Source organism: Chiloscyllium plagiosum, chromosome 5, assembly GCF_004010195.1.
Source record: "Chiloscyllium plagiosum isolate BGI_BamShark_2017 chromosome 5, ASM401019v2, whole genome shotgun sequence".
NCBI lineage: Eukaryota > Metazoa > Chordata > Chondrichthyes > Orectolobiformes > Hemiscylliidae > Chiloscyllium > Chiloscyllium plagiosum.
Window position 1 is genome coordinate 20,285,230 of NC_057714.1, and position 25,787 is coordinate 20,311,016.

A 25,787-nucleotide genomic window follows, 5' to 3' on the forward strand; every position below is an offset into this window, starting at 1 on the left:
TTAGCCAACCTCCAGTCTTCCGGCACCTCACCTGTGACTATCGACGATATAAATATCTCAGTAAGAGGCCCAGCAATCACTTCCCTAGCTTCCCACAGAGTTCTAGGATACACCTGATCAGGTCCTGGGGATTTATCCACTTTTATGCATTTCGAGACTTCCAACATTTCCTCCTCTGTAATATGGACATTTTCAAGGTGTCACCATCTGTTTCCCCACATTCTATATCTTCTATGTCCTTTTCACACAGTAAATACTGATGCAAAAAACTCGTCTAGTATTTGCCGCATCTCCTGTGGCTCCACACAAAGGCTACCTTGCTGATCTTTGAGGGGCCCTATTCTCTCCCCAGTTACCCTTTTGTCCTTAATGTTTTTGGAAAAACCCTTTGGATTCTCCTGATTTGCCAAAGCTATCTCATGCCCTCTTTTTAGTTCAGGTTCAATCACGGTATATTCTTATGTGGATCAAAAGGAGAGAAAATACATCCAAAGCTCCCTGGCTTGTGAGACCTCAGTGCCTTGAAGCAAGAGATGCTATATGGCCTTTTACATATTAAAAAAGTGGACTGACAGAGGGAACTGAAAGCAGTGAGACCCAAGAGCTGAAACCTGGAGTGATTAATGAGATGACTGGTGAGGATTTGTTTATTTCTCTCTGTAACCTACAACATTACTTTAAACTGATACCAGAATGATAAAAGTAATGCATTAAATTGCATAACAAGTGAAATTCCACAACATAACTATGAAAAATTGTTAAGTAATATGTTTAAACATGTACTTAGACTAGTTAAATGAAACAAAACTCAGTTGGCCTTATTATGAGGTCAGTTTGATTAGGGCCTACATACAAGATTCCTGGGGGACTTGACAGAGTACATGTGGAATCGATGTTTCCCCTTGTAGGAACATCCAGGATCAGATGACATAACTGCAAATCAAAGGGTTGCCTGGTAAAACAGAGGAGAGGAGGAATTGCTTTCCCCACAGGGTAGTGAATCTGTGAATTCTTTAGCACAGAGAGCTGCAGAGATTGGGTTGATAACTATATGTATGGCTGAGATAAGACGGATTTTTAATCAGTCAAGGAATTAAAGATTAAATGGCAGGAAAGTGGTGTTGAGGATTATCAGATCAACTGAAGATCAGTTATAGGTTAAATGGCTTACACCTGCTCCTGAACCTAGAGTGGAAGCTGACCAAAGTGTCAGTGTCATTGAAATCTATGGCACAGAAGAAAGCTCTTTCATTTACTGTGTCCATGCTGGTCAAGAACAACCACCGAATTATTCTAATCTCAGTTTTCAGCACCTGGCCCATAGCCTTGCCTGCCTTGAAACCACAAATGCACATTTAAATTCTTCAATGCCATGAATGTTTCTGTGGTGTGGAGGTGCTGGTGTTGGACTGGGGCAGACAAAGTTAAAAGTCACACAACACCAGATTATACTCCAACAGATTTACTTGGCAGTACAAACTTTTAGAGTGCTGCTCCTTCATCGGGTAACTAGTGGGGCAGGATTAGAGGACACAGAATTTATGGTAAAAGATCAAAGTGTCATACAACTGATGTGATGAAATTGCATGAATCAATGAAACTCATATTGGAAAGTAGTAAGTCTCACCATACAGCTGCAGTAATCAGTTTAATATCGTTTATTCTTTCATTACGATTTCTAACTTATTTCGAGCATAGTATTTTTACTAACATTTACTAGTTTAAAAGACACAAGGGTTGACACACGCAGACCAGACAGACATCCCTTCAGAAGTAACAGCCAGCACTTAGCACGTTTTAACCCATCTCCTGTCTCCCAAGACAGAAGCCCTTGAAGCCTTTGAGTACTACAGATAAAAAATATAACTCTATAGCAGTGAGATTTTAATTTATGTAAGAACTGTATTTCCGGATTCTATTGCTGTCTTGAACATTGTGCTGTGATTGCTGAATACAGAGGCTATTTTCACTATTCAGCGATTTCAGTCATAATTTAACATGATCCCACAGAACTATAGACCAGTAAGCCTAACATCTGTGGAAGGTAAGTTACTTGAGAAGATTCTGAGGATAAGATACACATGTATTTAGAAAGACGAGATCTGATTAGGAGTAGTCAACATGGCTTTGTACATTGGAGATCATGCCTCACTTGATGAAGTGACCAAGAAGGAAACCTGAAGGGCAACTTTGTTTTTATTTACGCAGAGAGTGGCACGCGTAACGAATGAGCTGCCAGCGGAAGTGGTTGAGGCGGGTACATTATCAACATTTATAAGGCATATGGATAAATACACGCATAGGAAAGGTTGAGAAGGATATGGGGCAAGTACAGGGAAATGGTGTTAGTGTGGTATGGACCAGTTTGGCCAGAAGGGCCCATGTCTGTACTGTAGGACTTCATGACTCTATACGAGGGAAGAAAAGGTTCATGAGAATGACTCTGGATTGAGGAATTATAGTAATGTAGATAAATCGGAGAAAATGAGCCATGGAGAAGGCAGGCTTATACAGGCACTCAAAATCATGACAGGTCCAGAGAGTTTGCTAGGGAGGAATGGTTTCTGTTGGGAGAAGGATGGAGAACAAGAAAGCACACTTGAGGATGAATCTCTTTCACATAGCCCCTGGTTAGGATCTAGAATGTTCTGGCAGCGTGATGGAGGCAGGTTCAATTGAGGCATTCAAATGACATTTAGATTGTCACCTGAAAGAAGAAGAATATGCAAGGCCAAGGGGAATGGAACTGGATAAATTGCTCCTGCAGAGAACATGCACAGATATAATCAGAGCAGATGGTCTTCTTCTCTGTTGTAACAATTTTTGTGGCTTTACTGATTCTAAAGGAATCTGACACAGTAGTAGCTGGCAGACTTCTCTCCTTGTGGACATGCAGGCAAAGCTGACAAATATGAGGTCTTTCATTTAAGATGGAAGCGGGGAGGAATTTCTTCTTCCTGATATTTGTAGATCTTTGACATTTTCCTCCTCAAAGAGCATTGGAAGCTGGGCTACTGAGTAAATTCAGGTTGAAGGCAGATGGATCTTTGATCAACCAGGGAGGCAGTGGCAAGGGAAACAAGTTTAACTCGACATTGAACTCTAGATGGAGCTAGAATCAGGATTTGTGCACTCAAGGGTAAGTAGGGCTTGAATCCTTGATTAAGCCATGCTTAAATATAATACTTCAGTTTGCACCCTTGAGAATGATGAAAACAGATAATCAATTAGTGGGCAGCACGGTGGCACAGTGGTTAGCACTGCTGCCTCACAGCGCCAGAGACCCGGGTTCAATTCCCGACTCAGGCGACTGACTGTGTGGAGTTTGCACATTCTCCCCGTGTCTACGTGGGTTTCCTCCGGGTGCTCCGGTTTCCTCCCACAGTCCAAAGATATGCAGGTCAGGTGAATTGGCCATGCTAAATTGCCCGTAGTGTTAGGTAAAGGGGTAAATGTAGGATAATGGGTGGGTTGCTCTTCGGCGGGTCGGTGTGGACTTGTTGGGCCGAAGGGCCCGTTTCCACACTGTAATGTAATCTAATCTAATCTAATTCAGATATTTTTTAAGGCTGATACAATAACTCTTACTTACCTTATTGACAAATTCTATCTTACCTTTCATAAACAGGAAACTGTGAAAATATGGCAGACTGACACAGCTGTAAATGGAGTCTCTGCGGTAGGCCAGCTCGTTGGTATCAAATCTTGAATCCAAATCATCATCACTCTCTTCGAACTGTAGTAAGGAAAAATAATTTTTAATGTTAGATAATAATGACAAAAGCTTTTTATATTAAAAACGAATATGTACGAATAAAAGTATTTTGAAGACAATACTAAGATGCAGCATTTGAAACCAGGCTAGTGCAGCACAGGGATGCCTCACTGTGGTCAGCTTGGCATGACGTGACATTTCAATTAGCTGGGATGGAAGTCGGACTCTGTTATACTAACCCTTGTCAAGAACCACCAAAGCTGCTCTGCTCAAAGTGAACCACTGCTGGTCTTGTCCAGGTCGTGAATACAAAACTACTAGAGCAATGTGTATAACATGTGTTTATACAATTCAATCTTCCATCACCTTTCTTTATCAAGGTAATACACTGATTATATATCTTGGGTACATTTTAAGTGTTTAAATATTTCCAAGCTGACCTCAAGGTGGTCTCCAATTCCACATCTTCTATTCAGTGCCTGAATGTAGAATCTCACACTGACAAAAACGGTTATACTCAACTACTGAGAAAATAAAAGTATAAATAAACACAAATAATTATTAACCATAATTTTAAGAGAGTAACTTAATCCCATAAAACTAACAGAAACCTAGAAGGCCTCACAGCACTCAACTCCAATATTTCACGAATCTATCGATCTCCTCTTTAAATACTTCCAGTGATCTCGCCTCCACAATTCTCTGGGGTACAGAATTCCAGATGTTCATTACTGTCAAGGAAATTCCTTCTCATTTTGTTTTAAATGACCATCTTCCTATTCTGTAACCCAAGTTTCTATTAATTCTGTGAAAGTGGATATTTTCACATTTTATTTCACGTTATTTTCAGTCAGGAAGAGATTTTAGGTGAGAGGAAGATTAAAAACAGATTAGTCAGATGGGCAGATCAGTGGCAGATGAATCTTAATCCTGATAAGTGACAGTTTAGAAATTGACACTTTGAAAGATGTAACAAGACAAGGGAGTAATCAATGAATGGTGGGACATTAGAAGGCTCTGAGGAACAGAGGGTGTTTGTCCACAAAGCCCTGAAAGTGACAAGGCCGTTTAGTAACATAGTTAAGGTGGCGTGTGGGATACTTACCTTCATCATAGAATCCTAACAATGTGGAAGGTGGCCATTAGGCCCATCGAGTCCACACTGACCCTTTGAACAGCATCCCATCCAGATGCACACCCCTACCCTATCCCAATAACCCTGCATTTCCCATGGCCAAACCACCTAACCTGTGCATCTTTGGAGGGAGAAAACTGGAGCACCTGGAGGAAACCCACACAGACACAGGGAGAATGTGCAAGCTCTAAACAGACAGTCGCCCAAGAGTGGAACTGAACCCAGGTTCCTGGCACTGACAGGGAGCAGTACGAATCACAATGGCGCCCATATCAGTTGAGGGCAAGATTAAAGAAGGAGGGGGAGTCATGTCGGAGTTGTACAGAATATTGGTTAAACTACAGCTGGAACAGTTTTGGTCACTGCATTATATGAAGGATATGACTGCATTGGAGAGAGTTCAGAGGAGATTCACCAGGATGTTGCCTTGGAAGGTGTGCTTCAGCTATGAAGTGAGGCTAGATAAGCTGGGATTGTTTTCTTTGGAAGAGAAAAGGTCGAAGTAAATCTGAGGGGCATGGATTAGATTAGATTACTTTCAGTGTGGAAGCAGGCCCTTTGGCCCAACAAGTCCACACCGACCCTCCCAGGAGCAACCCACCCAGACTCATTCCCCTACATTTACCCCTTCACCTAACACTACGGGCAATGTAGCATGGCCAATTCACCTAACCTGCACATCTTTGGACTGCGGGAGGAAACCGAAGCACCCGGAGAAAACCCACGCAGACACGGGGAGAATGTCTGTATGGAGTTTACATAGTTGCTTGAGGCGGGAATTGAACGCAGGTCTCTGGCGCTGTAAGGCAGCAGTCCTAACCACTGTGCCACCGTGCCTCCCATAACGTAAATAGTAAATGGGCAAGGTAAATAAGAAGTAGCCATTCCCATTTGTCAAATGATCAATAACAATGCAGCACACTTTTGAAGGTGCAAGGCAGGAGGTTTAAGTGGAGAGCTTAGTTTAAATAAATTTTCACCCATACGGTGGTTGGGGTCTGGAATGTATTGCCTGGGAGTGTGGTAGAGGCAGGAAACCTTACAACCTTAGTTTTGGCGATCCAATGGGCGAAAGGGCCTCTCTTTCAATTGATATTTTTATGGGTTTAAAAGTTGGTCTCCTAGTTCAAGATTTACCCACTAGTGGAAAGATCTTCTCAAGGTGCACCCTAATATTCCCCGTCAGAATCTCAGTTTCAATAAGACAACTTATTCTTCCTCTTCTAACCTGTTTAGTCCTTTTTACTAAGTTAACTCCTTCATCCCAGGAATCAGCCAAATGAATGTCTTTGAAGTGCCTCCTCCAATGCAAACATTTGCTTTCTTAAATAGGGAGAGCTAAACCAAACACAGCACTCAAGGTGCAGCCTCAACAACACCTTACCCAGTTGGAACAACATTTTCCCACTTTTAGAATACAAACCCATGTAACAAGGGCCAAAATTCTTTCTACCCTCTTAATTACTTGCTGTACCTTAATTTTTTATGTTTAAATCACAAAGATACCCAGATCCCACTATGCTTCACTGTTTTGGAGTCTCTCAGCATTTAAATAATACACCCTTTGGTTCTTCCTATCAAAGTACTCTGTCCTACTTTCAACTCCACCTGCCAGGCTTCTTCTCCATTCGGTCAACATCTCCTTGTAGATTCCTTATCTCATGTATTTTTGTGTTATCAGTAAATGTATGGGCATTACACTTGGTCTCCCCTCTAAATCAATGAAACAGATAGTAAAACATTGAGGCCTCAGAACCTGTCTTTGTGGCACTCCACTAGTGACATTTTTACACTTCAAAAAAGATACCCAATCTTGACACTCTGCCTTCCTTCAATGAGCAACCTATGCCAATACATTTGACCATCAGACACAGGAGCTAAAATAGGCCATTTAGCCCATTGGACTTGATCCATCATTCAAGAACATCTTGGTTGATCTGATAATGCTCAACTCCATTTTCCTACCTTAGTTTCATAACCCTTGATTTGTTCCATAAACTTACTGATTAAAAAAAATGTCCACCTTAGTCTTGAACACACTAGTGAACCAAACAAACCTTTATTAGACTGCCATTAATGTCATGAAATATTTAGTTAGATATGGGGGCCAAAGCTGTTCACAATAATCCAGCTGTTGTCTTTGAAAGTGGAGTCGCAGGTAGATAGGATAGTGAAAGCGGCATTTGGTATGCTTTCTTTTATTGGTCAGAGTATTGAGTACAGGAGTTGGGACGTCACTTTGTGGCTGTACAGGACGTTGATATTCCAACAGGACGTCACTGTTGGAATATTGCATGCAATTCTGGTCTTCTTCCTATTGGAAAGATGTTGTGAAACTTGAAAGGGTTCAGAAAAGATTTACAAGGATGTTGCCAGGGTTGGAGGATCTGAGCTATAGGGAGAGGCTGACCAGGCTGGGGCGGTTTTCCCTGAAGCGTCGGAGGCTGAAGGATTGCAACATTTAAGAGGCATTTGGATGGCGATATGAATAGGAAGGGTTTGGAGGGATATGGGCCAGGTGCCGGCAGGTGGGACTAGATCGGGTTGGGACCTCTGGTCGGCATGGACGGGTTGGACCAAAGGGTCTGTTTCCATGCTGTACATCTCTATGACTCTATAAATGTGTTGCATAGTTTTAGCAAAACCTCCCTACTTTTTAAACTCCACTCCCTTGAACTAAAAGTCAGCACCCCATTTGTATTCGCTATTACCTGCTGTCTAGACATGTAAAATTTGTGATTTATGCAAGACGACTGGTAAATTACCACGTGCTGTAGTTTTCTACAGTCGTTCTCCATTTAATTAATATTCAGTTTCTCTTCTTTCCATTTTCCCCACAATGTATTCTATGTGCCAAGTTTGTATCCATTTGCTTAACCTGTAGTTATCTTGTTTTCATTCCCAGCCCATGCCTTCCCATCCAGAATTGGAATTAGATTTTAAAATCAAGTGTACTCATGTTTAGGAATACATGAGTACAATAAAACCTGTACAAAGTCACAATTCTCTGGTGCCATCTTTGTTTATTTTTTAATTCTGGTTTTGTAACCAACAGCAGAAATCAAAGAACACTAATTGGTAAGAAAAGCATCAGATCTTAAAGTCTAAGTCTTATCTCCATAAAGGTGTTTGGAAACACTCGTGTAGGCACCTGGGCCTAGCCACAAACTACTTGGAGTCCTGGTCAGACTGCGAGATTTGCATGGATCGCCTGGAGGAGCTGCTGTGTCTGAATGTGAAGGAGTTTTGCCACAGTTGCCAAGTATATCTGGTTTGTTTGCGTCATCTGCAAACTTAGCTATAGTACGTTCACTTTCCTCATCCAAATCATCTACGTATATTGTCAATAATCGTGGCCAGACCACTGACCCCTGTGGCACTCCACCAGTCTCAGACTGCCATCCTGAAAATGCTCCCCTTATCCCAGCTCTACCAATGCTTATTTACTATCCATTTTTCTAGCCATGCTTATATGTTACCTTCAATGCCATTAGTTCTCATCATATTAAATAGCCTCATGTGTGTCTCCTTTTCAAATGCCTTCTGAGAATGTAATTATGTTACATCCAAACCGTCCCCATTATTATCCTGCTTGTTCCCATCCCAAAGAATTCTAAGAAACTTGTCAGGTATGATTTCCCCTTTGTGAAGCAATGTTGACCCTGCTTGATCGTATTATGGTTTTCTAGTCTTTGCAATTACATCCTTTTTGATAGGCTCTTAACATTTTTCCAATAACAGATATTAAACTAACTGGCCTACAGTAATGTGATTTTTTTTAAGTCTCCTTCCCTTTCTTAAAGAAAGGTTTTACACTGACAGTTTTCCGATCCTCTCTGGGGCTTTGAGAATCTAAGGATTGTTGGAAGATTATTACCATTATCAATGCAAAGTATTTATTCAACTCTTCTGCCATTTTCTAGTTACCCATTATTATTTCCCCATTCTCATCCTCCCAAGGGCCACTTTCTTCCTTTTCATCTGCTTAAAGAAGCCCTTCCTCTCAGTCTTTATTTGCAAGTTTATCCCACTTTGTTTTTTGGCTGTCTTTAGTTGGTTTGTAAAACAAATCTCTATCTTCTGAATTATTACTAATATTTGCTACTTTGTATTCTTTTCTCTTTCAATTTGATTATATCTCTAATTTCCATTGTTAACCATAACTGGCTTATCTTCTTCCTAGAATCCACTTTCTCACTGTTGTGAGCCACAATCTATTCTCTTTAACACCTGCCATTGTTCCTTTGTTTTTGCTGATAAAGTCTTTTCCTAGTCTACTCCAACTAGCTCTGCCCTCATTCCTTCGTAATTAACCTTATTCAAGTTTAGCACAGTTGTTTCGGACCCAATATTCTTCCTCTCAAGCTGAATCCTGAACTCTTCTGTAATATGGTCACCATTTCAAGGGGCATGGATAGGGTAAATAGGCAAAGTCTTTTCCCTGGGGTCGGGGAGTCCAGAACTAGAGGGCATAGGTTTAGAGTGAGGGGGGAAGATATAAAAGAGACCTATGGGGCAATTTTTTCACACAGAGGGTGGTAGGTGTATGGAATGAGCTGCCAGAGGAAGTGGTGGAGGTTGGTACAATTGCAACAGTTAAGAGGCATTTGGATGGGTATTTGAATAGGAAGGGTTTGGAGGGATATGGGCCGGGTGCTGGCAGGTGGGACTAGATTGGGTTGGGATATCTGGTCGGCATGGACGGGTTGGACCGAAGTGTCTGTTTCCATGCTGTACATCTGTATGACTCTGTGACATGGAAAGAGGACATTTGGCCCAATAAGTCCACACCGACCCTCCGAAGAGAATCCCACCCAGACCATTCCCCATTACTCTACATTTCCCATGACTAATGCACATTTCCCATGACTAATGCACATTTCCCATGACTAACCTGCACATCCTTGAACACTGTGGGCACTTTACCATGATCAATTCATCTAATCTGCATATCTTTGGACTGTGGGAAGAAACCGTAGCACCCAGAGAAAAACCAACTAGATACAGGAAGAATGCGCAAACTCCACACAGACACACACAATGAGGTTGGAATCAAACCCGGGTCCCTGGCGCTGCAAGGCAGCAGTGCGAATCACTGAGCCACTATGCTGCCATATTCGTTTGCTCTGTTAGCAGATATTTCCCTTCCAAACTCTCTCTTCCACCCTCATCAAATCATAGCTCTTTCTATAGCTCACGTTAGATTTACAAGGATGTTGCCAGGGTTGGAGGATTTGAGCTACAGGGAGAGGCTGAATAGGCTGGGGCTGTTTCACCTAGAGTATCGGAAACTGAGGGGTGACCTTAGATATGTTTATAAAATCATGAGGGGCAATGGATAGGATAAATAGACGAAGTCTTTTCCCTGGGGTGGAGGAGTCCACTACTCAAGAGCATAGGTTTAACGTAAGGGGGAAAATTTTATAAGGGACCTGAGGGGCAATTTTTTTCACGCCAGAGGAAGTGGTGGAGGCTGGTACAATTGCAGCATTTAACAGCATCTGGATGGTTTATGAATAGGAAGGGTTGAGAGAGATATGGGCCCTCTAAGTGCTGGCAAATGGGACTCGATAAGGTTGGGATATCTGGTTGGCATGGATGGGTTGGACCGAAGGGTCTGTTTCCGTGCTGTACATCTTAATGACTCTCTGTTATTACCCCAACACTGAGCTCCTATCTTATGCATAGTTTTTTATATTACTCCTTACCAAAAGCCTTCTGGAAATCCAAATATATCACATCAATTGGTTTCTCTTTAATAACTCTACGTTATATTTTCAAAGAACTCAAGCAAATTTTGACAAACAAAATTTCTCTTTCACAAAGCCACATTGACTCTGAATGCATTAAGCTTTTTTTAAAAAATGTCTTGCTATTTGTTCCTTCAGAATGTCTCTAAAATTTTCCTAATGACTGAAGTCAGGTTAACTTAACACTGCCTGGCAGAGTAACCCAAAGAATCTCAGAATCCCTAATGCAGATAGAGACCATTCAGCCCATCGAGTTGGTATAGACCAACTCTCTCAAAAATCTCTCTCAATGGATTGGATTCCCCTAACCCTCAATTTACAGAGGCTAATCCACCTAGCTTGCACATCTGTGGACACTATGGAGCAATTCAGCACGGTCAAACCACCTAACTTGCACATTTTAAGGCAATGGGTGCAAAGAGGAGCACCTGGTGAAAAGCCACACGGTCACAGGGAGAATTTGCCCGCTCCATACAGACAGTCACCCAAAGCTGGAATCAAACCTGGGTCCCTGGCACCATGAGGCATCAGTACTAACCACTGCGCCACCCAAAGGTTTAGGCGGTTTTGTCATTATTAAAATGATGGAAGGTGTCAGTGTTATCAGGCAAAACTCGCTGAGCAATAATCTTGGCTACTGAGCTCTCGGCCCTTTTACAGTCTTGGTTAAAACATGCATTTAAAAAAACTGAATTCCAGAAATGATGTCAGAGTGACTGCCCTTGGTCTTTTTGACCGAGCGTGGTATCGATGGGCTCTAACAAAAACGGGAATTGTGGGAGAACTCTCTGCTCGTTGGAATCATATCTGGCACTAACAAAGATGGTTGTAGTTCTTTAATATAATACCTCAGAGTAAATGATCCCCATGGAAATAAAGTCATAAGTCTAATGGAATGTTGGCATCCGTTAAGACCAATCTGAAATACTGGGAGCAGTTTTGATTCCCCTAACTTGAGGAAAGCTATAATTTTGAGGCAGTTCAGAGAAAGTTCATGAGATAATCCCTGGTATTGAAAGAGTGCCTCACAAGCCAAGGCTAAACAAATTGTGATTGTCCTCACTGGAACGTAGAAGAATGAAAAATGATTGCATTAAACATATAAGAACCTTAACAGGCTTGACAGGGTAAATGCTGAGAGAGAAAAAAAAACCAAAACAAATGTGCTGAGAGGCTGTTTCTCCTCATGGGACAGTCTAGGACGAGAGGGCATACTCTCATAATAAAGGGGCACCAATTTAAAACTGAGGTAAAGACATCATCTGATGTCTTTGTACTCCTTGCTGCAGAGAGCTGTCGGGGGCAGAGTCTTTGTACATATTTAAGGCTGAGACAGACAAATTCTGGATCAGCTAGGGAATCAAAAGTTACAGGAAAACAGCAGGAAAATAGATCTGAGCAATGTGGATAAACCATGATCCTATCAAATGAGACACGGTTCGGGAGGTCGACCAGCCTACTCCTGTTTCTATGGTCTTATGATCTGTGCCCTTGTCCACATTGGGAGTGAGAATCTCACATCGTTTTGACAAGAGCACTGGCCAGGGCTGCTTCTAAGCTAAATACTGGATCTCAGTGACTGCTCAACCTGGCTACAGGCCAAATTTGACAGAATTGACCTTAGAGGTCCAATGGTCTCCAGAAACATACTGTGCAGGTAACTCTTTCCACTGCACTGCATCCCACCCCAACCTCAATGTGCCACATGTCTGCAAGTTGAACTCTGAGCTAGAGTTTGAGCAGACATTTGGTGAGTGACTTCTAATAGACTAGTGGTGACCCTTGAGAATGGTGTTAAGATCTCAATTGTTCACTACATTCATTAGTGATTCTGATAATGGGGTCAACAGCTGCAGATCCAATATTATCAGTGGCACAAGGATATATAGCATTAACGGCAGTGCAGACAGAAGTGTGAAACTATAAACTGATGCTTCCAGTTTAAGCACTGGGGCAAAATTGCGACAAATGATTTTAATTTAAAAAAATGTAAAGTCATCCACTTTGAACCTAAAATAAACATAATGGCATTTTCCAAATGGGTGAATGGAGGTCCAAAAAGCCCGAGAGGTCCAGGTACACAGTTTTACGAGAGGTTGAAAAATCATTGTTCTACAATACAGCACACTCATTAGACCGTAACCTGGTACACTCTGAACAATTCTGACAACCATATCTTAGCAAGGAAATATTAGCCCTAATTTTGGTTGTTCCAGAATCAGCTTAATGAGCCATCAAAAGTAGTGTAACATATGCTCTCATCTGATCTCACCAATCCTCTGGGCTGCAAAGCTCTCAGAGATGGTGGGATGTCGACCAACCAGAGAGTGTGTGCCATAAGTTTACTAGAATGAAACCTAGACTGCATTAGTTAAGATAAATAGAGAGATTAATTAAAAGAGAAAGAAAAGATTTTCATTTATACAGTAACTAATGATAACTGGTCATCTAAGAAGACCTCACAATCAATACAGTACCTTTGAAGGTCACCACTGTTATAACAAAGTAAATGCAGCAGCAAATGTATGCTTGGCAAATTGCTGCCACCAACAATGATGGTGGCTCAGTGGTTAGCACTGCTGCCTCACAGCACCAGGGACCCAGGTTCAATTCCAGCCTTGGGCGACTGTCTGTGTGGAGTTTGCACATTCTCCCCGTGTCTGCTTGGATTTCCTCTGGGTGCTCCGGTTTCCTCCCAATTTAGCATGGCCAATTGTCCTGAGATGTGCAGGTCAGATGAATTGGCCAGGCTAAATTGCCCATAGTGTTAGGTGCATTAGTCAGAGGGAAATGGGTCTGGGTGGGTTGATCTTCGGAGGGTCGGTGTGGATTTGTTGGGCCGAAAGGCCTGTTTCCACTCTGTAGGGAATCTAATCTAGTGATCAAATAATCTTTTTTTTAGTGATGTTGATTGATGAATACGTATTGAGGAGAAACACTAAGTTCCTCTTCATAATAGCAATTTTATTATGTCTACTTGAGAAAGCAGAAGGGGCCTCAGTTTAAATCGAATTTAAAATACAACCCTCTGACAGGAAGTGCAGCTCTCCTTTAGCACTGTGTTGAACCACTAGTCTCGATTATTTTCTTCATGCCCTTGAGTAGGATTCAATCTGCCACCGACTAAATTAGTGCCGACTCAATGAACACAACCAATTGGGCTATCAATCGATACTAGATTTTAAAAAAATTATAACCAAGATTGATAGATTTTTGTTTGCTAAAGTATTGAGAGAGAGTTTGGTTGCAGATCAGTTACGATTTCATTGATTGATATGAAAATTTGAAATGACTTCCATTTGATCCTAAGCTTATTTAATTATATTTTCAACTTCAAAAGAAAAACCTAATCCAATAATAACAAAGGCAAATATTATGAAAGATTATATGATGTACCTAATGTGCACGGTGATATACTTGTGCCCAAATCACTCCTTGCAATATTTAAAGCAGGTTAATGAAATTCCAAGACAACCAAGTTTTAGGGATTTGGGCAGTTTGGCAGAAATATGATAACATTTCAGTGTTTTTTTGTAAGTACTCTCAACTTAAATTCCAAAGCATCCATTAGAAGATATCATTGTTTTCTGAAATATAATCCTGGAGGCCAAGTGGAGCTTTGTCTGAGTAGAGCTCTGATTAAATCAGTAATCGCTTACTCTTCTATTGTCAACTGCCATCCACAATCCGTCACTGCACATTGCTTCAGGATTTCCAGGATGTCACACTGACTAGTATACACACCGCTATCATTTGCATTAGCTGCAGAGCTACAACTTCCTATCATAACCACGAGCATACTAAAACGATAAAAAATCTGAACACTACTGAGAATGGAATGTGACAGTCAAGACTTTTTCAAAATTGGGTTCCTTAGCATACTGACCATATGATATTATTCATTGATCAAATAGGATACATAAGTTACTCACTGATGACTGTGGCCCTTCGGAACTTAATCTATATTCTCCAGAGCTATTGTAGGCTCCTGCAGAAGAATAATAGGGATACTCTGGTGACCACTGGCTACTGCGAGGATTTGAAAAGGCTCCACTGCTGCCAGATATAGTGGTTCCATCTTTATAATCATCCTGATCAAAATCAGATTCTTCATCTGGAGGAATGAGCTCAACAGGGTCCTCCTGTCCATCATCTGCTTGCTCAGGTATGCAGTCGGTAGAGTCACTGATTGTGGGTTTTCTGTAGCTTTTTGGATCTGAAGCAGTGATAGCCAGAACATGATTCTCATCACTCGCAATCATAGTTGCCATCGTTTCATTCATGTAAGGGTCCTCTTCTGAAGAGTCATCACTTGTCCGAATTCCACTCGTCCGTTGATCAGAATGGCTGTGCTCACTAGGATTTGGTGAGTCCTTCAGTGCATCCTCATCAGCATCAAAGCCCTCATCTTTCTCTTCTTCAGGGTAAGGTTGACCAGAATTGAAGACAGGCTTTCCGGAAGGATCAGGTACGGTTGAGGTATATAATGTAATTTGGCTGTCGACAGAAAGAGTCCGTTCAATATTGCGGACACATTCATCAATTTCATCGAAGTTCAGGGATTCCAAAAACTCCTGAGCTGCTTTGCACGCTTCATCCTCCAATCTCTTTAACTCCTCATCTCGAAGTTGCTGTAGTTGTACAAGGGACATCTTGGTGAGGGTTGATTCATGGCGTTCCTTCTGGCGTTGAAGCTCTTCAATTTCTCTCTCAAGACGCAGAATCTCCTGGACTTGTCCATTCTCTTGCTTTTCTAGCTGAGCATTCTGTACTGCTTTTGTCTGAGCCTCTAGAATGGTTGCTTGCTCTTGTTGCCTCTGGATTTCTTCTGCCTACAATTGCAAAATGAAAGATAAAATGAAAGACATTCATTAAACAAACCAGAAACACCAAAGAAGTAAGAATTCAAAATATTCCATGATCTTCCACCACATATTCTTTCTATGGGAGAAAGTGAGGATTGGAGATCAGAGTCAAGAGTGTGTTGCTGGAAAAGCACAGCAGGTCAAGCAGCATCCAAGGAGCAGGAAAATCGACGTTTTGGGCAAGAGCCCTTCATCAGGAATCCTCAAAGTGATTTAGGGTTGGGAACTGCAGAATGAGGTTGAAGATATGACAATACGTATTGAACACAGGAATGTACAATGGATCATAGTTAGAACAGACAAATGTGTGAGAGTGAAGCATCTGCAGAGAAATAGAGGCACAGCTGAAGACAAGAGTTTAAAATCACAGCAAAGCATAAGAAACCAGTGGAGGTTTGACCAAAATTAATGGCAATGCGTGCTCAGACTAGGGTGCAGATGAGAAGTGGTAAAGATCTGGAATATGCAGACTGGAGCTGTGAAGCCTTGGAAAGTTTGTGTCTTACGTTGACAAAGCCATTGACAAAGCCATTGACATTATCCCATCTTTTTCACAGCACAGGATCTCAAAGTAACTGCAGCAAACATTTCTCTGAGTTTAATCATGTGATGTGAGAGTAGATTAGATTAGATTACTTTTTGATTAGATTACTTACAGTGTGGAAATAGGCCCTTCGGCCCAACAAGTCCACACCGACCTGCCGAAGCACACCCATCCAGACCCTACGTTTACCCCTGCACCTAACACTACAGGCAATTTAGCATGGCCAATTCAACTAACCTGCACATTTTTGGACTGTGGGAGGAAACCGGAGCACCCGGAGGAAACCCACGCAGACACAGGGAGAATGTGCAAACTCCACACAGTCAGTCGCCTGAGGCGGGAACTGAATCCGGGTCTCTGGCGCTGTGAGGCAGCAGTGCTAACCACTGTGCCACCGTGCCGCCCACTGTAACTGGCTGGACCAACATTTACAGCCCACAGCTAATTGTTCCAGGGAAGTTGCCTTCTTAGATGTTTGGAATAAGTGTGGTTAGTTAGGGAGTTCCGTTGATTTTGACCTAGAGACAGTGAAAAAATGGCCACATAATTTCATCGAGGAGAAAGTGAGGACGACAGATCCTGGAAACCAGCACCACACTCTCGACACAATTTCATGTCAGCAAGGTCTATGATTTGCAGGGTAACTTGCCGGTGATGTCTGCATGCTGCCCTTGCCTTTCTAAGTGGTAGATGTCACAGGTTTGGAAAATACTGAGTCTTGGTGAGTTATTGCAGTGCATCTTGTAGATGGTACACAACACTACCACTGTGAATTTTGTGCAGGGGGTGAATGTTGAGATGGTAGATGACATGCCAATCAAGCAGATTGCTTTGCTATGGATGTTATTGAACTTCTTGAGTGATGTTGGAAATGCTCCCACTCAGGCAAGTGACAAGAATTCCATCAAGTCTTGACTTCCTTTGCAAATGGTGAGACATTCCACAATGAAAATGAGTTACTTTCAACAGAGTATTTATATAGTTGGCCCAGTTCAATTTCTGGTCAATAGTAATCCTTAGGATGTTGAAGCTGGTAATTGTGTGGCACAAATATTGAACACAGTGCATTCATCAGTGAACAACCACTCTTGATGTTATGAAGAAGGGAATGAAATGTCTGAAAATAGTTGGGTCTAAGACACAACCCTGAAGAAGTCCTGCAATATGTTAGAAGGCTGAACTGAGTGACTTCCAACAACCACACCTATCTTCCTTTGTGCTCATCATAACTTGGAGAAATTTCCAATTCTCATTGTCTCTGGGGCTCCTTGATGACATCCTCAGTCAAATGCCTTGTTGTCAAGGACAGTCACTCTCACCTTGTAATGGGCAGATCAAAGCCAGTTGGTACTGCTGTGTATAACTTCACATTTTTGAAAGGTTAACGATTAATGCCATTTTCCAGCATGTTTCTATTACAGATTGTACTGTTTGGAAATACAACAGCATTGTGAGCCCCCTGAAACCAAATGGACTGCAATGTTTCAAGTTGCCAGCTGACCACCACCTTCAAGGACATATAGGGATGTAGAATAAAGGCTGACCCAGTCAGTGGAATCTCTCACCCATGAATGAATTGAGTAAAAATTTCAATGACAGTAACCAATACTCAAGCAAACAGAAACCCCACTTTAATTACAGCTGTTTTTAAACACAGCACAAAATATATATTGAGTAGTGCTTACAAGCAGGAAAAAAATTGATTCAGGCAGAAGCATACAGTTGAAAAGCTTGACAACTAAGTTTGTGATTTTTTTAGTTTGTATTAATACTAACATCAGTAGAAAATCATAAATTATTAATTGCAAACTTTTTCTTATATTAGAGTTGCAATTCTGAAACAAAGGAGGCCATTCTATTGCTACAGGAACCTCTTCCACCCCAGGTTATTTTTTTTTTCCAAATCACATGCTTTACCATTTCTAAATCTGGTTAAATACATGAACATGAACGGGAGCAACATGCTAAGCTACAAGCCATATTTTAATTTATAGCCCTCAGCATGAAAGGACACAAGCGTTCCACAGTTTAAAAAAAAATGACACTTTTGTTGGTAAGAAGTTGACTATGACAGTGCGAGAGAAAGGCCGTTAAGGTCTTATCTGTAGAATTCTTTCAAAAAGAACATGTAGTCCTGTAATTCACCTTTGCTGACACGTCATGTTGAACTTCAGCAAAGCCATTTTGCAAAATGCATCCAATTAAAACAAAGAGAACAGGAAAAAGAAACATAAGACGATAGCGCCAAAGTTTGTGTCAAATGGTCTGAAAAAATAATGAATTTGATTTTTCGAAACCATTCAGGGAAAATGAAGCAAGAGATTATTTGTTACCTGTTGCATGCGTTCTGCTTCTCGGTTCTGCCTTTCCCTGCAAAAGACACATTTAAGAATTAAACAAAGTATCAACAAAATATTTAAAAGTTCTTGCTTGGTTGAGGGATTGCTGCCCAAAATTGCAATTTTGAGTTAATTACATGGATGGAAAACTTAAGGAGTCAAAAGATGCACACATTTGAAAACAAGCTCAGGACTGTGTTGCATGGTTAGCACACACCTACTCCTTCAGATGCTGATCACCATGCAAACTTCACACTACCTGCTGACGTAAACAATAGTGGTGTGCAAAGGGGACAAAGAACAGTGCAGCACAGGCGCAGGTCCAGCGGCAGCAAGACTGCGCCAACACCTGATGCTTTTCTAAATGAAAAACTTTTTTGCCTTTATGTGGTCTGTACCCTTCTATTCCTTGTCTACTCATACATGTGTCCTCTTAAACGTTGCTATTGCATTCACCTCCCCCATACCCTCTGGCAGCGCATTCCAGGTACTCCCTATCCTCTATATAAAAAATACCTGTCTCTCTCACTTCTGTTCAACTTTTACTCTAAACCTATGTTTCCAAATAACTGATATTTTTGCTCTGGGAAAAAGACTCCCAACTATCCATTCCTCTCATACTTTTGTAATCTTCTATCAGTTGCCCCATATCCTTCATTATTCAAACAAAAATTAACCAAGTTTGTCCCACCTCTCCTCGTAGCTAATACCCTTCAAACCAGGCAATATTCTGATCTTCGAGTAGTGTGGCAAACAGAACCATATGCAATATTCCAAATATGGCCAAACAAAATTTTATGCAACATGATTGCCAAACTTTTATACTCTGTGCCCTGATTGATGAAGGCAAGCATGTCATATACCCTTCTTGACCATCTTATCCACGTGTATTGCCAATTTCAGGGAACTGTGGACTTCTAAGTCTAGGTCCCTCTGGATGTTGACGCTATTAATGGTTTTGCTATTTATTGCATACTTCCCTCTTCCAAAATGTTCTTCCAGATTAAAGTCCATCTCCCATTCCTCTGCCTAAGTCTCCAGCCTATCTAAATCGTACTGTATCCTCTGGCAATACTCACCATCTGCAGCTTTGCCAATCTTTGTGTCATCCATAAACTTGGCAATTAGGCCACCTCCAACTTCCTTCTGGTCACTTATGTATGTTACAAAACAATGGCAGCCCCAGCACTGATCCCCACAGAACACCACCAGTCACAGATCTCCAGTCAGAAAGACATCCTTCCAACACTACTCTGTCTTCTATCACTAAGCCAGTTCTGCATGCATCTTACACGCTCACCATTGATCCTATGTGACTTCACCTTTTGTACCAGCCTTCCAGGATGGATCTTGTCAAAAGCCTTCTGGAAGTCCATCTAGACAACAGTTACCATGTAGCTCTCAATATCAATGTCACTTCCTCAAAAAGCTCAATCAGGTTTGAAAGACAGGATCTTTCTCACAAAGTGATGCTGCCTATGCTAAGAAGTCAATTTTTTCCCCAAATGTGAGCAAATCCTCTACCCATGAACCTTCTCCAATAGTTTCCCTACTATAGACTGAAAGACTCACCGGTTTGTAATTTCCCAGATTATCTCTGTTGGCCTTCTTAAATAGGAGAAAAGCATGGGTGGTTCTCCAGTCCTCTGGGACCTCTGCTATGACTGAAGAGAATACCTGCCTCCCTCAGCATTCTGGAATAGATCCCATCAGGTCCTGGGAACTTGTTTACCTTAATGCTTTTCAAAACATCCAACATCGCTTTCTTTTTCATACTGACATGCCCTGGAATATCAACATATCCCTCCAGAGACTCACCATCTTCTATGTCCTTCTCCTTTGTGAATACGGATGCATAGTATTCATGAAGGACCTCACCCATTTCCTCCAGTGCCACGCACGAATTCCTCCCCAGATTTTCCTTAATCCTGGATGTAAGTTTGTTCACTGAGCTGGAAGGTTCATTTATAGACATTTCATCACCATATTAAGTAACATCATCAGTGAGTCGCCAGTGAAGCACTGGTGTTCTGGCCCGCTTTCTTTTCGTGTGTTCAGGTTTTCTCGGGCTGGTGATATAATTGTCTGTGGTGACATCACTTCCTGCATTGGTGATGCCATTTCCTGTTGTTTTTCTCAGAGGGTGATAGATGGGTTCCAAATTGATGTGTTTGTTGATAGATTTCTGGTTGGACTGCCATGCTTCTAGGAATTCTCATGTGTGTCTTTGTTTGGCTTGTCCCAGCATGGATGTATTGTCCTTCCCCTTATGTATGGAAGAATACTAGTGAGAGTGGATATCCATACAAACACATGAGGAAGGACACCACTTTGACTGGGACAACACATCCATGCTAGGACGAGCCAAACAGAGGCACGCATGAGAATTTCTAGAAGCATGGCATTTCAATCAGAACTCCATCAACAAACACCGATTTGGATCCCATCTATCACCCTCTGAGAAAAAGAACAGGAAATGGCATCACCACAGGAAATGACATCACCAGCCCAAGGAAACCTGAACACAAATAGAAAGCAGGCCATACCTCCAGTGCTTTACAGGAGGCTCACTATTACAGAGTATGGTGACCAAACGTCTGAAAACGAACCTTCCAGCTCAGCGAGCAAACTTACATCCAGAACCTCAACCGGAGTTATAAATCTTCTCCAAATTCGCTTTCCTTAATCCTGTTTTCCAAAGTCTTTTCATGACCCCTTTTAGCCCCCTTGATTCCTTGCTGGAGTTCTTCTTACTTGTACTCTTCGCTTTTGTAAACCATGTGTATGCCTCTTTTCTCTTTTTGATTAAGCTCTTAAATTACTCCTCATTCAAGTTTTGCGTAGCTTGCCATGCTTACACTTGATTTTAACAGGAACATAGAGTCATCCCAGTCAAAGAGATGTGCACCACGGAAACAGACCTTTCGGTCTAATCCATCCAGGCTGACCAGATATCCCAAATCAATCTTGTCCCATATCCCTTAAACCCTTCCTATTCATATACCCATCCAGATGTCTTTCAAATGCTGCAATTGTACCAACTTCTACCACTTCCTCTCGCAGCTCATTCCATAAACGCACCACCATCTGGGTGAAAACGTTGCCCCTTAGGTCCCTTTTATATCTTTCCCCTCTCACCCTCTAGTTCTGGACTCCCCCGACCCCAGGGAAAAGACTTTGCCTATTTATCCTATCCATGCCTCTCATGATTTTATAAATCTCTATAAGGTCACCCCTCAGCCTCTGACGCTCCAGGGAAAACATCCAAGCCTATTCAACTTCTCCCTATAGCTAAAACCCTCCAACCCTGGCAACATTCTTTTCTAAATTCTTTCAAGTTTCACAATTTCCTTCCAATAGGAAGGAGACCAGAATTGCATGCAATTTTCCAAGAGTGGCAGAACCAATGTCCTGTACAGCCGCAACATGACCACCCAACCCCTGTACTTAATGCTCTGACTAATAAAGGAAAGCATACCAAATGTCTTCTACATTATGTTTTCCACTTTCAAGGAGCTGTGAACCTGCACTCCAAGGTCTCTTTGTTTAGCAACACTTCCCAGAACCTTATCATTAAGTGGAGAAGTCCTGCTCTGATTTACTTTTCCAAAATACAGCACCTCAGAGTTATCTAGATTTGGGGCGGCACGGTGGCTCAGTGGTTAGCACTGTTGCCTCACAGCACCAGGGACCCAAGTTCGATTCCAGCCTTGGGCGACTGTCTGTGTGGAGTTTGCACATTCTCCCAGTGTCTGCGTGGGTTTCCTCTGGATGCTCCGGTTGCCTCCCACAATCCAAAGACGTGCAGGCCATGTGAATAGTGTTTAGGGGAAATGGGTCGGGGTAGGTCTCCTCTTTGGTGGTGTGACTTGTTGGGCTGAAGAGCCTGTTTCCATACTGTAGGTAATCTAATCTAAAAATCTAATCATGTGAGGGAACCAATGGTCTAATGAGAGGGAGATACTGAAGAAAGTCAGTGTTAGTTAGGGGAAAAAAGGTGCTCATGAAACTAATGCGATTAAAGGCTGACAAATCCCTATGGCCTGGTAATCTGCATCCTCAAGTACTAAAGGAATTGCCCGAGAAACATGGGATATATTGGTGCTCATCTTTCAAAGTTCTCTGATTGTCAGTTGGCAAATGTTACCCCACTATTTAAAAAAAGAGCAACAGAAAAAGAAAACAGAATTACAGACTAGGTAGCCTAACATCAGTGTTGGGGAAAACGCTACAGTCTATTATATAAAAAAAAACAATAACAGGACACTTGGAAAGCATTAAGGAGATTAGACAAAGTATGTGTTAACAAAAATGAAATGGGTCTGGGTGGGTTCCTCTTCGGAGGGTCGGTGTGGACTTGTTGGGCCGAAGGGCCTGTTTCCACACTGTCGGGAATCTAATCGAATCTAAACTCCATCTGCCACTTCTCAGCCGATTGGGATCTTGATCAGATGGGCCATTGTACTCTGAGGTAATCTTCTTCCCTATCCACTAGACCTCCAAATGTCGATGTCATCTGCAAACCTACTAACTATACCTGCTATGTTCACACCCAAGTCATTTATATAAATGACAAAAAGCAGTGGGCCCAGCACCGATCCTTGTGGCACTCCACTCGTCACAGGCCTCCAGTCTCAAAAGCACTACCACCCTCTATTTTTAACCTTTAAGCCAGTTCTGTAGCCAAATGGCTAGTTCTCCCTGTATTCCGTGAGATCTAACCTTGCTAACCAGTCTTCCACGGGGAACCTTCTCTAACACCTTTCTGAAGTCCATATTAATCACATCCACTGCTCTGCCCTCAGCAATCTTTTTTGTTACTTCTTCAAAAAAACTCAATCAAGTTAATGAGACATGATTCCCCGTGCACAAAGTCTTACTGACGATCCCTAATTGGTCCTTACCTTTCTGAATACATGTAAATCCTGTCCCTCAGGATTCTCTCCAACAACTTGCCTGATGTCAGGCTCACCAGTCTATATTTCCCCTGACTTTTCCTTCTCACCTTTGTTAAACAGTGGCACATTAGCCATCCTCCAGTCTTCCAGCACCTCACCTGTGACATTCGATGATACAAATATCTCAGTAAGGGGCCCAGTAATCACTTCTCTAGCTTTCCACAGAGTTCTAGGGTACACCTGATCAGGTCCTGTGGATTTATCCCACTTTCATTCATTCCAAGACATCCAGCACTTCCTCCTCTGTAATATGGACATGTTTCAAGATGTCACCATCTATTTCCCTACATTCTATATCTTCCATGTCCTTTTCCACAGTAAACACGGATGCAACATACTCATTTAGTATCTCCCCCATCTACTTCGGCTCCAGACATAGGCTGCCTTGCTGATCTTTGACGGGCCCTATTCCTTCCCTAGTTACTCTTTTGTCCTTAATGTATTTATAAAAACCCTTTAGATTCTCCTTAACCCTAGTTGCCAAAGCCATCTCATGTCCCCTTTTTTCCCCCTCCTGATTTCTCTCTTAAGTATACTCCTACTGCCATTGTACTCTAAGGTTTCTTGCCATCTCTCCTGTCTAGACTGGAGATATACTTCCTTCTTTTTCTTAACAAAAACCTTAATTTCTCTAGTCATCCAGCATTCCCTACTCCTATCAGCCTTACTTTTCATCTTAACAGGAACATCTGTCTCTGGACTCTCGTTATCTCATTTCTGAAGGCGTCCCATTTTCCAGCCGCCCCTTTATTTGCGAACATCTGCCCCCAATCAGCTTTTGAAAGTTCTTGCCTAATAACGTCAAAAGTAGCCTCCCTCCAATTTAAAACTGCAAATTTTAGATCTGGTCTATCCTTTTCCATTGCTATTTTAAAATGAATAGAGTTATTCAAAAGTGCTCCCCCACTGACACCTCAGACACCTGCCCTGCCTTATTTCCCAAGAGTCGGTCAAGTTTTGCACCTTCTCTAGTAGGTACATCCACATTCCGAATCAGAAAATTTTCTTGTACACACTTAATAAATTCCTCTCCATCCAAACCCTTAATGCTATGGCAGTCCCAGTCTATGTTTGGAAATTTAAAATCCCCTACTATAACCATCCTATAATTTGTACAGATAATTGAGATCTCCTTACAAATTTGTTTCTAAATTTCCAGTTGACTATTAGGGGATCTATAATACAATCCCAATAAGGTGGTCATCCCATTTTTATTTAACAGCTTCAACCAAACATTTCCCTGGATGTATTCCCAGGAATATCCTCCTCAAATACAGCAGTAATACTATCCTTTATCAAAAAACGCCACTCTTCCTCCTCTCTTGTCCCCTTTTTCTATCCTTCCTATGGCATTTCTATCCTGAAACATGAAGCTGCCAGTCCTGTTCATCCCTGAGCTATGTTTCTGTAATTGCTATGATATCCCAATCCCATGTTCCTAACCATGCCCTGAGTTCACCTGTGTTCCCTGTTAGGCCTCTTGCATTGTAGTAAATGTAGTTTAATTTTTCAGTCCTACCTTATTCTCTGCTTTGTTCCTGCCTGCCCAGACTGTTTGAATTGCTCCCTTTAACAACTGTACCAGTCTCAGATTGATCTCTTTCCTCAGTATTTCCCTGGGTCTCACCCCTCCCTCCTTACTTGCTTAAATCCTCCAGAGCAGCTTTTGCTAGTTCTGAGTTTTAATCAACTGGTCTTTAAAAGATTTCCCAAGTGACAGATGTGGATTTACCCTCAAATGGCCAGCCGCAATCTACATTTTCCAGTTCTTGCCTGATATTGTAGCTAGCCAGAAGATATTCCTCAGAAAGAACATGGGGAAAAAGCACCAAAACATAGATAGCATGTTCCAAGTTTCCCAGAGGCCTTGGTGCAGGTGTTGGATCAGAGGAGAGAGATCTTTCTATTTACAACAGAAGAGGAACTTCAAACAAACTCGGAGAAGACAATTTGAGCAAATGACTGGAGCAGTCTTTGCTAATAATATGCATCAAAGGTCTGGATGTGGAGCCATGAACATTTTCAACACAGGTGGTTCAAGTCAGTATTATGCCTTTTAGATGGATTTGTTCAGTGCTATTTCTCTTGCAGAGAGGCGTTGCTAGTGGTGTCAAAATTTCTGCTTCAGAAGCAATGGGTAAAAAGCTTTGAGTTTCTGCAGTCTTATTTATTAGACAAAAGAAGCATGAATGGATGGAGTCAGGCTTACCCAGACCCAGGACTTTAGTTTTGTTTTCAGATTAAGTTGGGATTTTGGGCTGTTGAATAGATATATACAGCTGTCTCTGCTGCAGCTAAAAGCTTGAACAACAATAAAGAAAAAAACAGCACAGGAACAGGCCCTTCTACCCTCCAAGCTTGCACCAATCCAGATCCTCGATCTAATCCTTCCCACCTATCCACTCCACTCTCCCCTCTGACCTATCACCATTACCCCCACCTCCATTAACCTATCGCACTCTCAGCTACCTTCCCCCCCAT

At 41.9% G+C, this 25,787-nt stretch overlaps 1 protein-coding gene across 3 annotated transcripts in view; it reads right to left on the bottom strand.

Moving 5' to 3' along the window:
- myo10 (myosin X) overlaps positions 1–25,787 on the bottom strand; it is a 330,909-nt gene that overhangs the window by 88,951 nt on the left and 216,171 nt on the right. For all 3 annotated transcript variants that reach the window (XM_043689679.1, XM_043689681.1, XM_043689680.1), the window contains 3 exons: positions 18,343–18,379; positions 14,533–15,432; positions 3,616–3,736 (listed from right to left, as the gene is read on the bottom strand). In XM_043689679.1, coding sequence (XP_043545614.1) covers positions 3,616–3,736; positions 14,533–15,432; positions 18,343–18,379 — 1,058 coding nt within the window. The remainder of the gene's footprint in view (positions 1–3,615; positions 3,737–14,532; positions 15,433–18,342; positions 18,380–25,787) is intronic.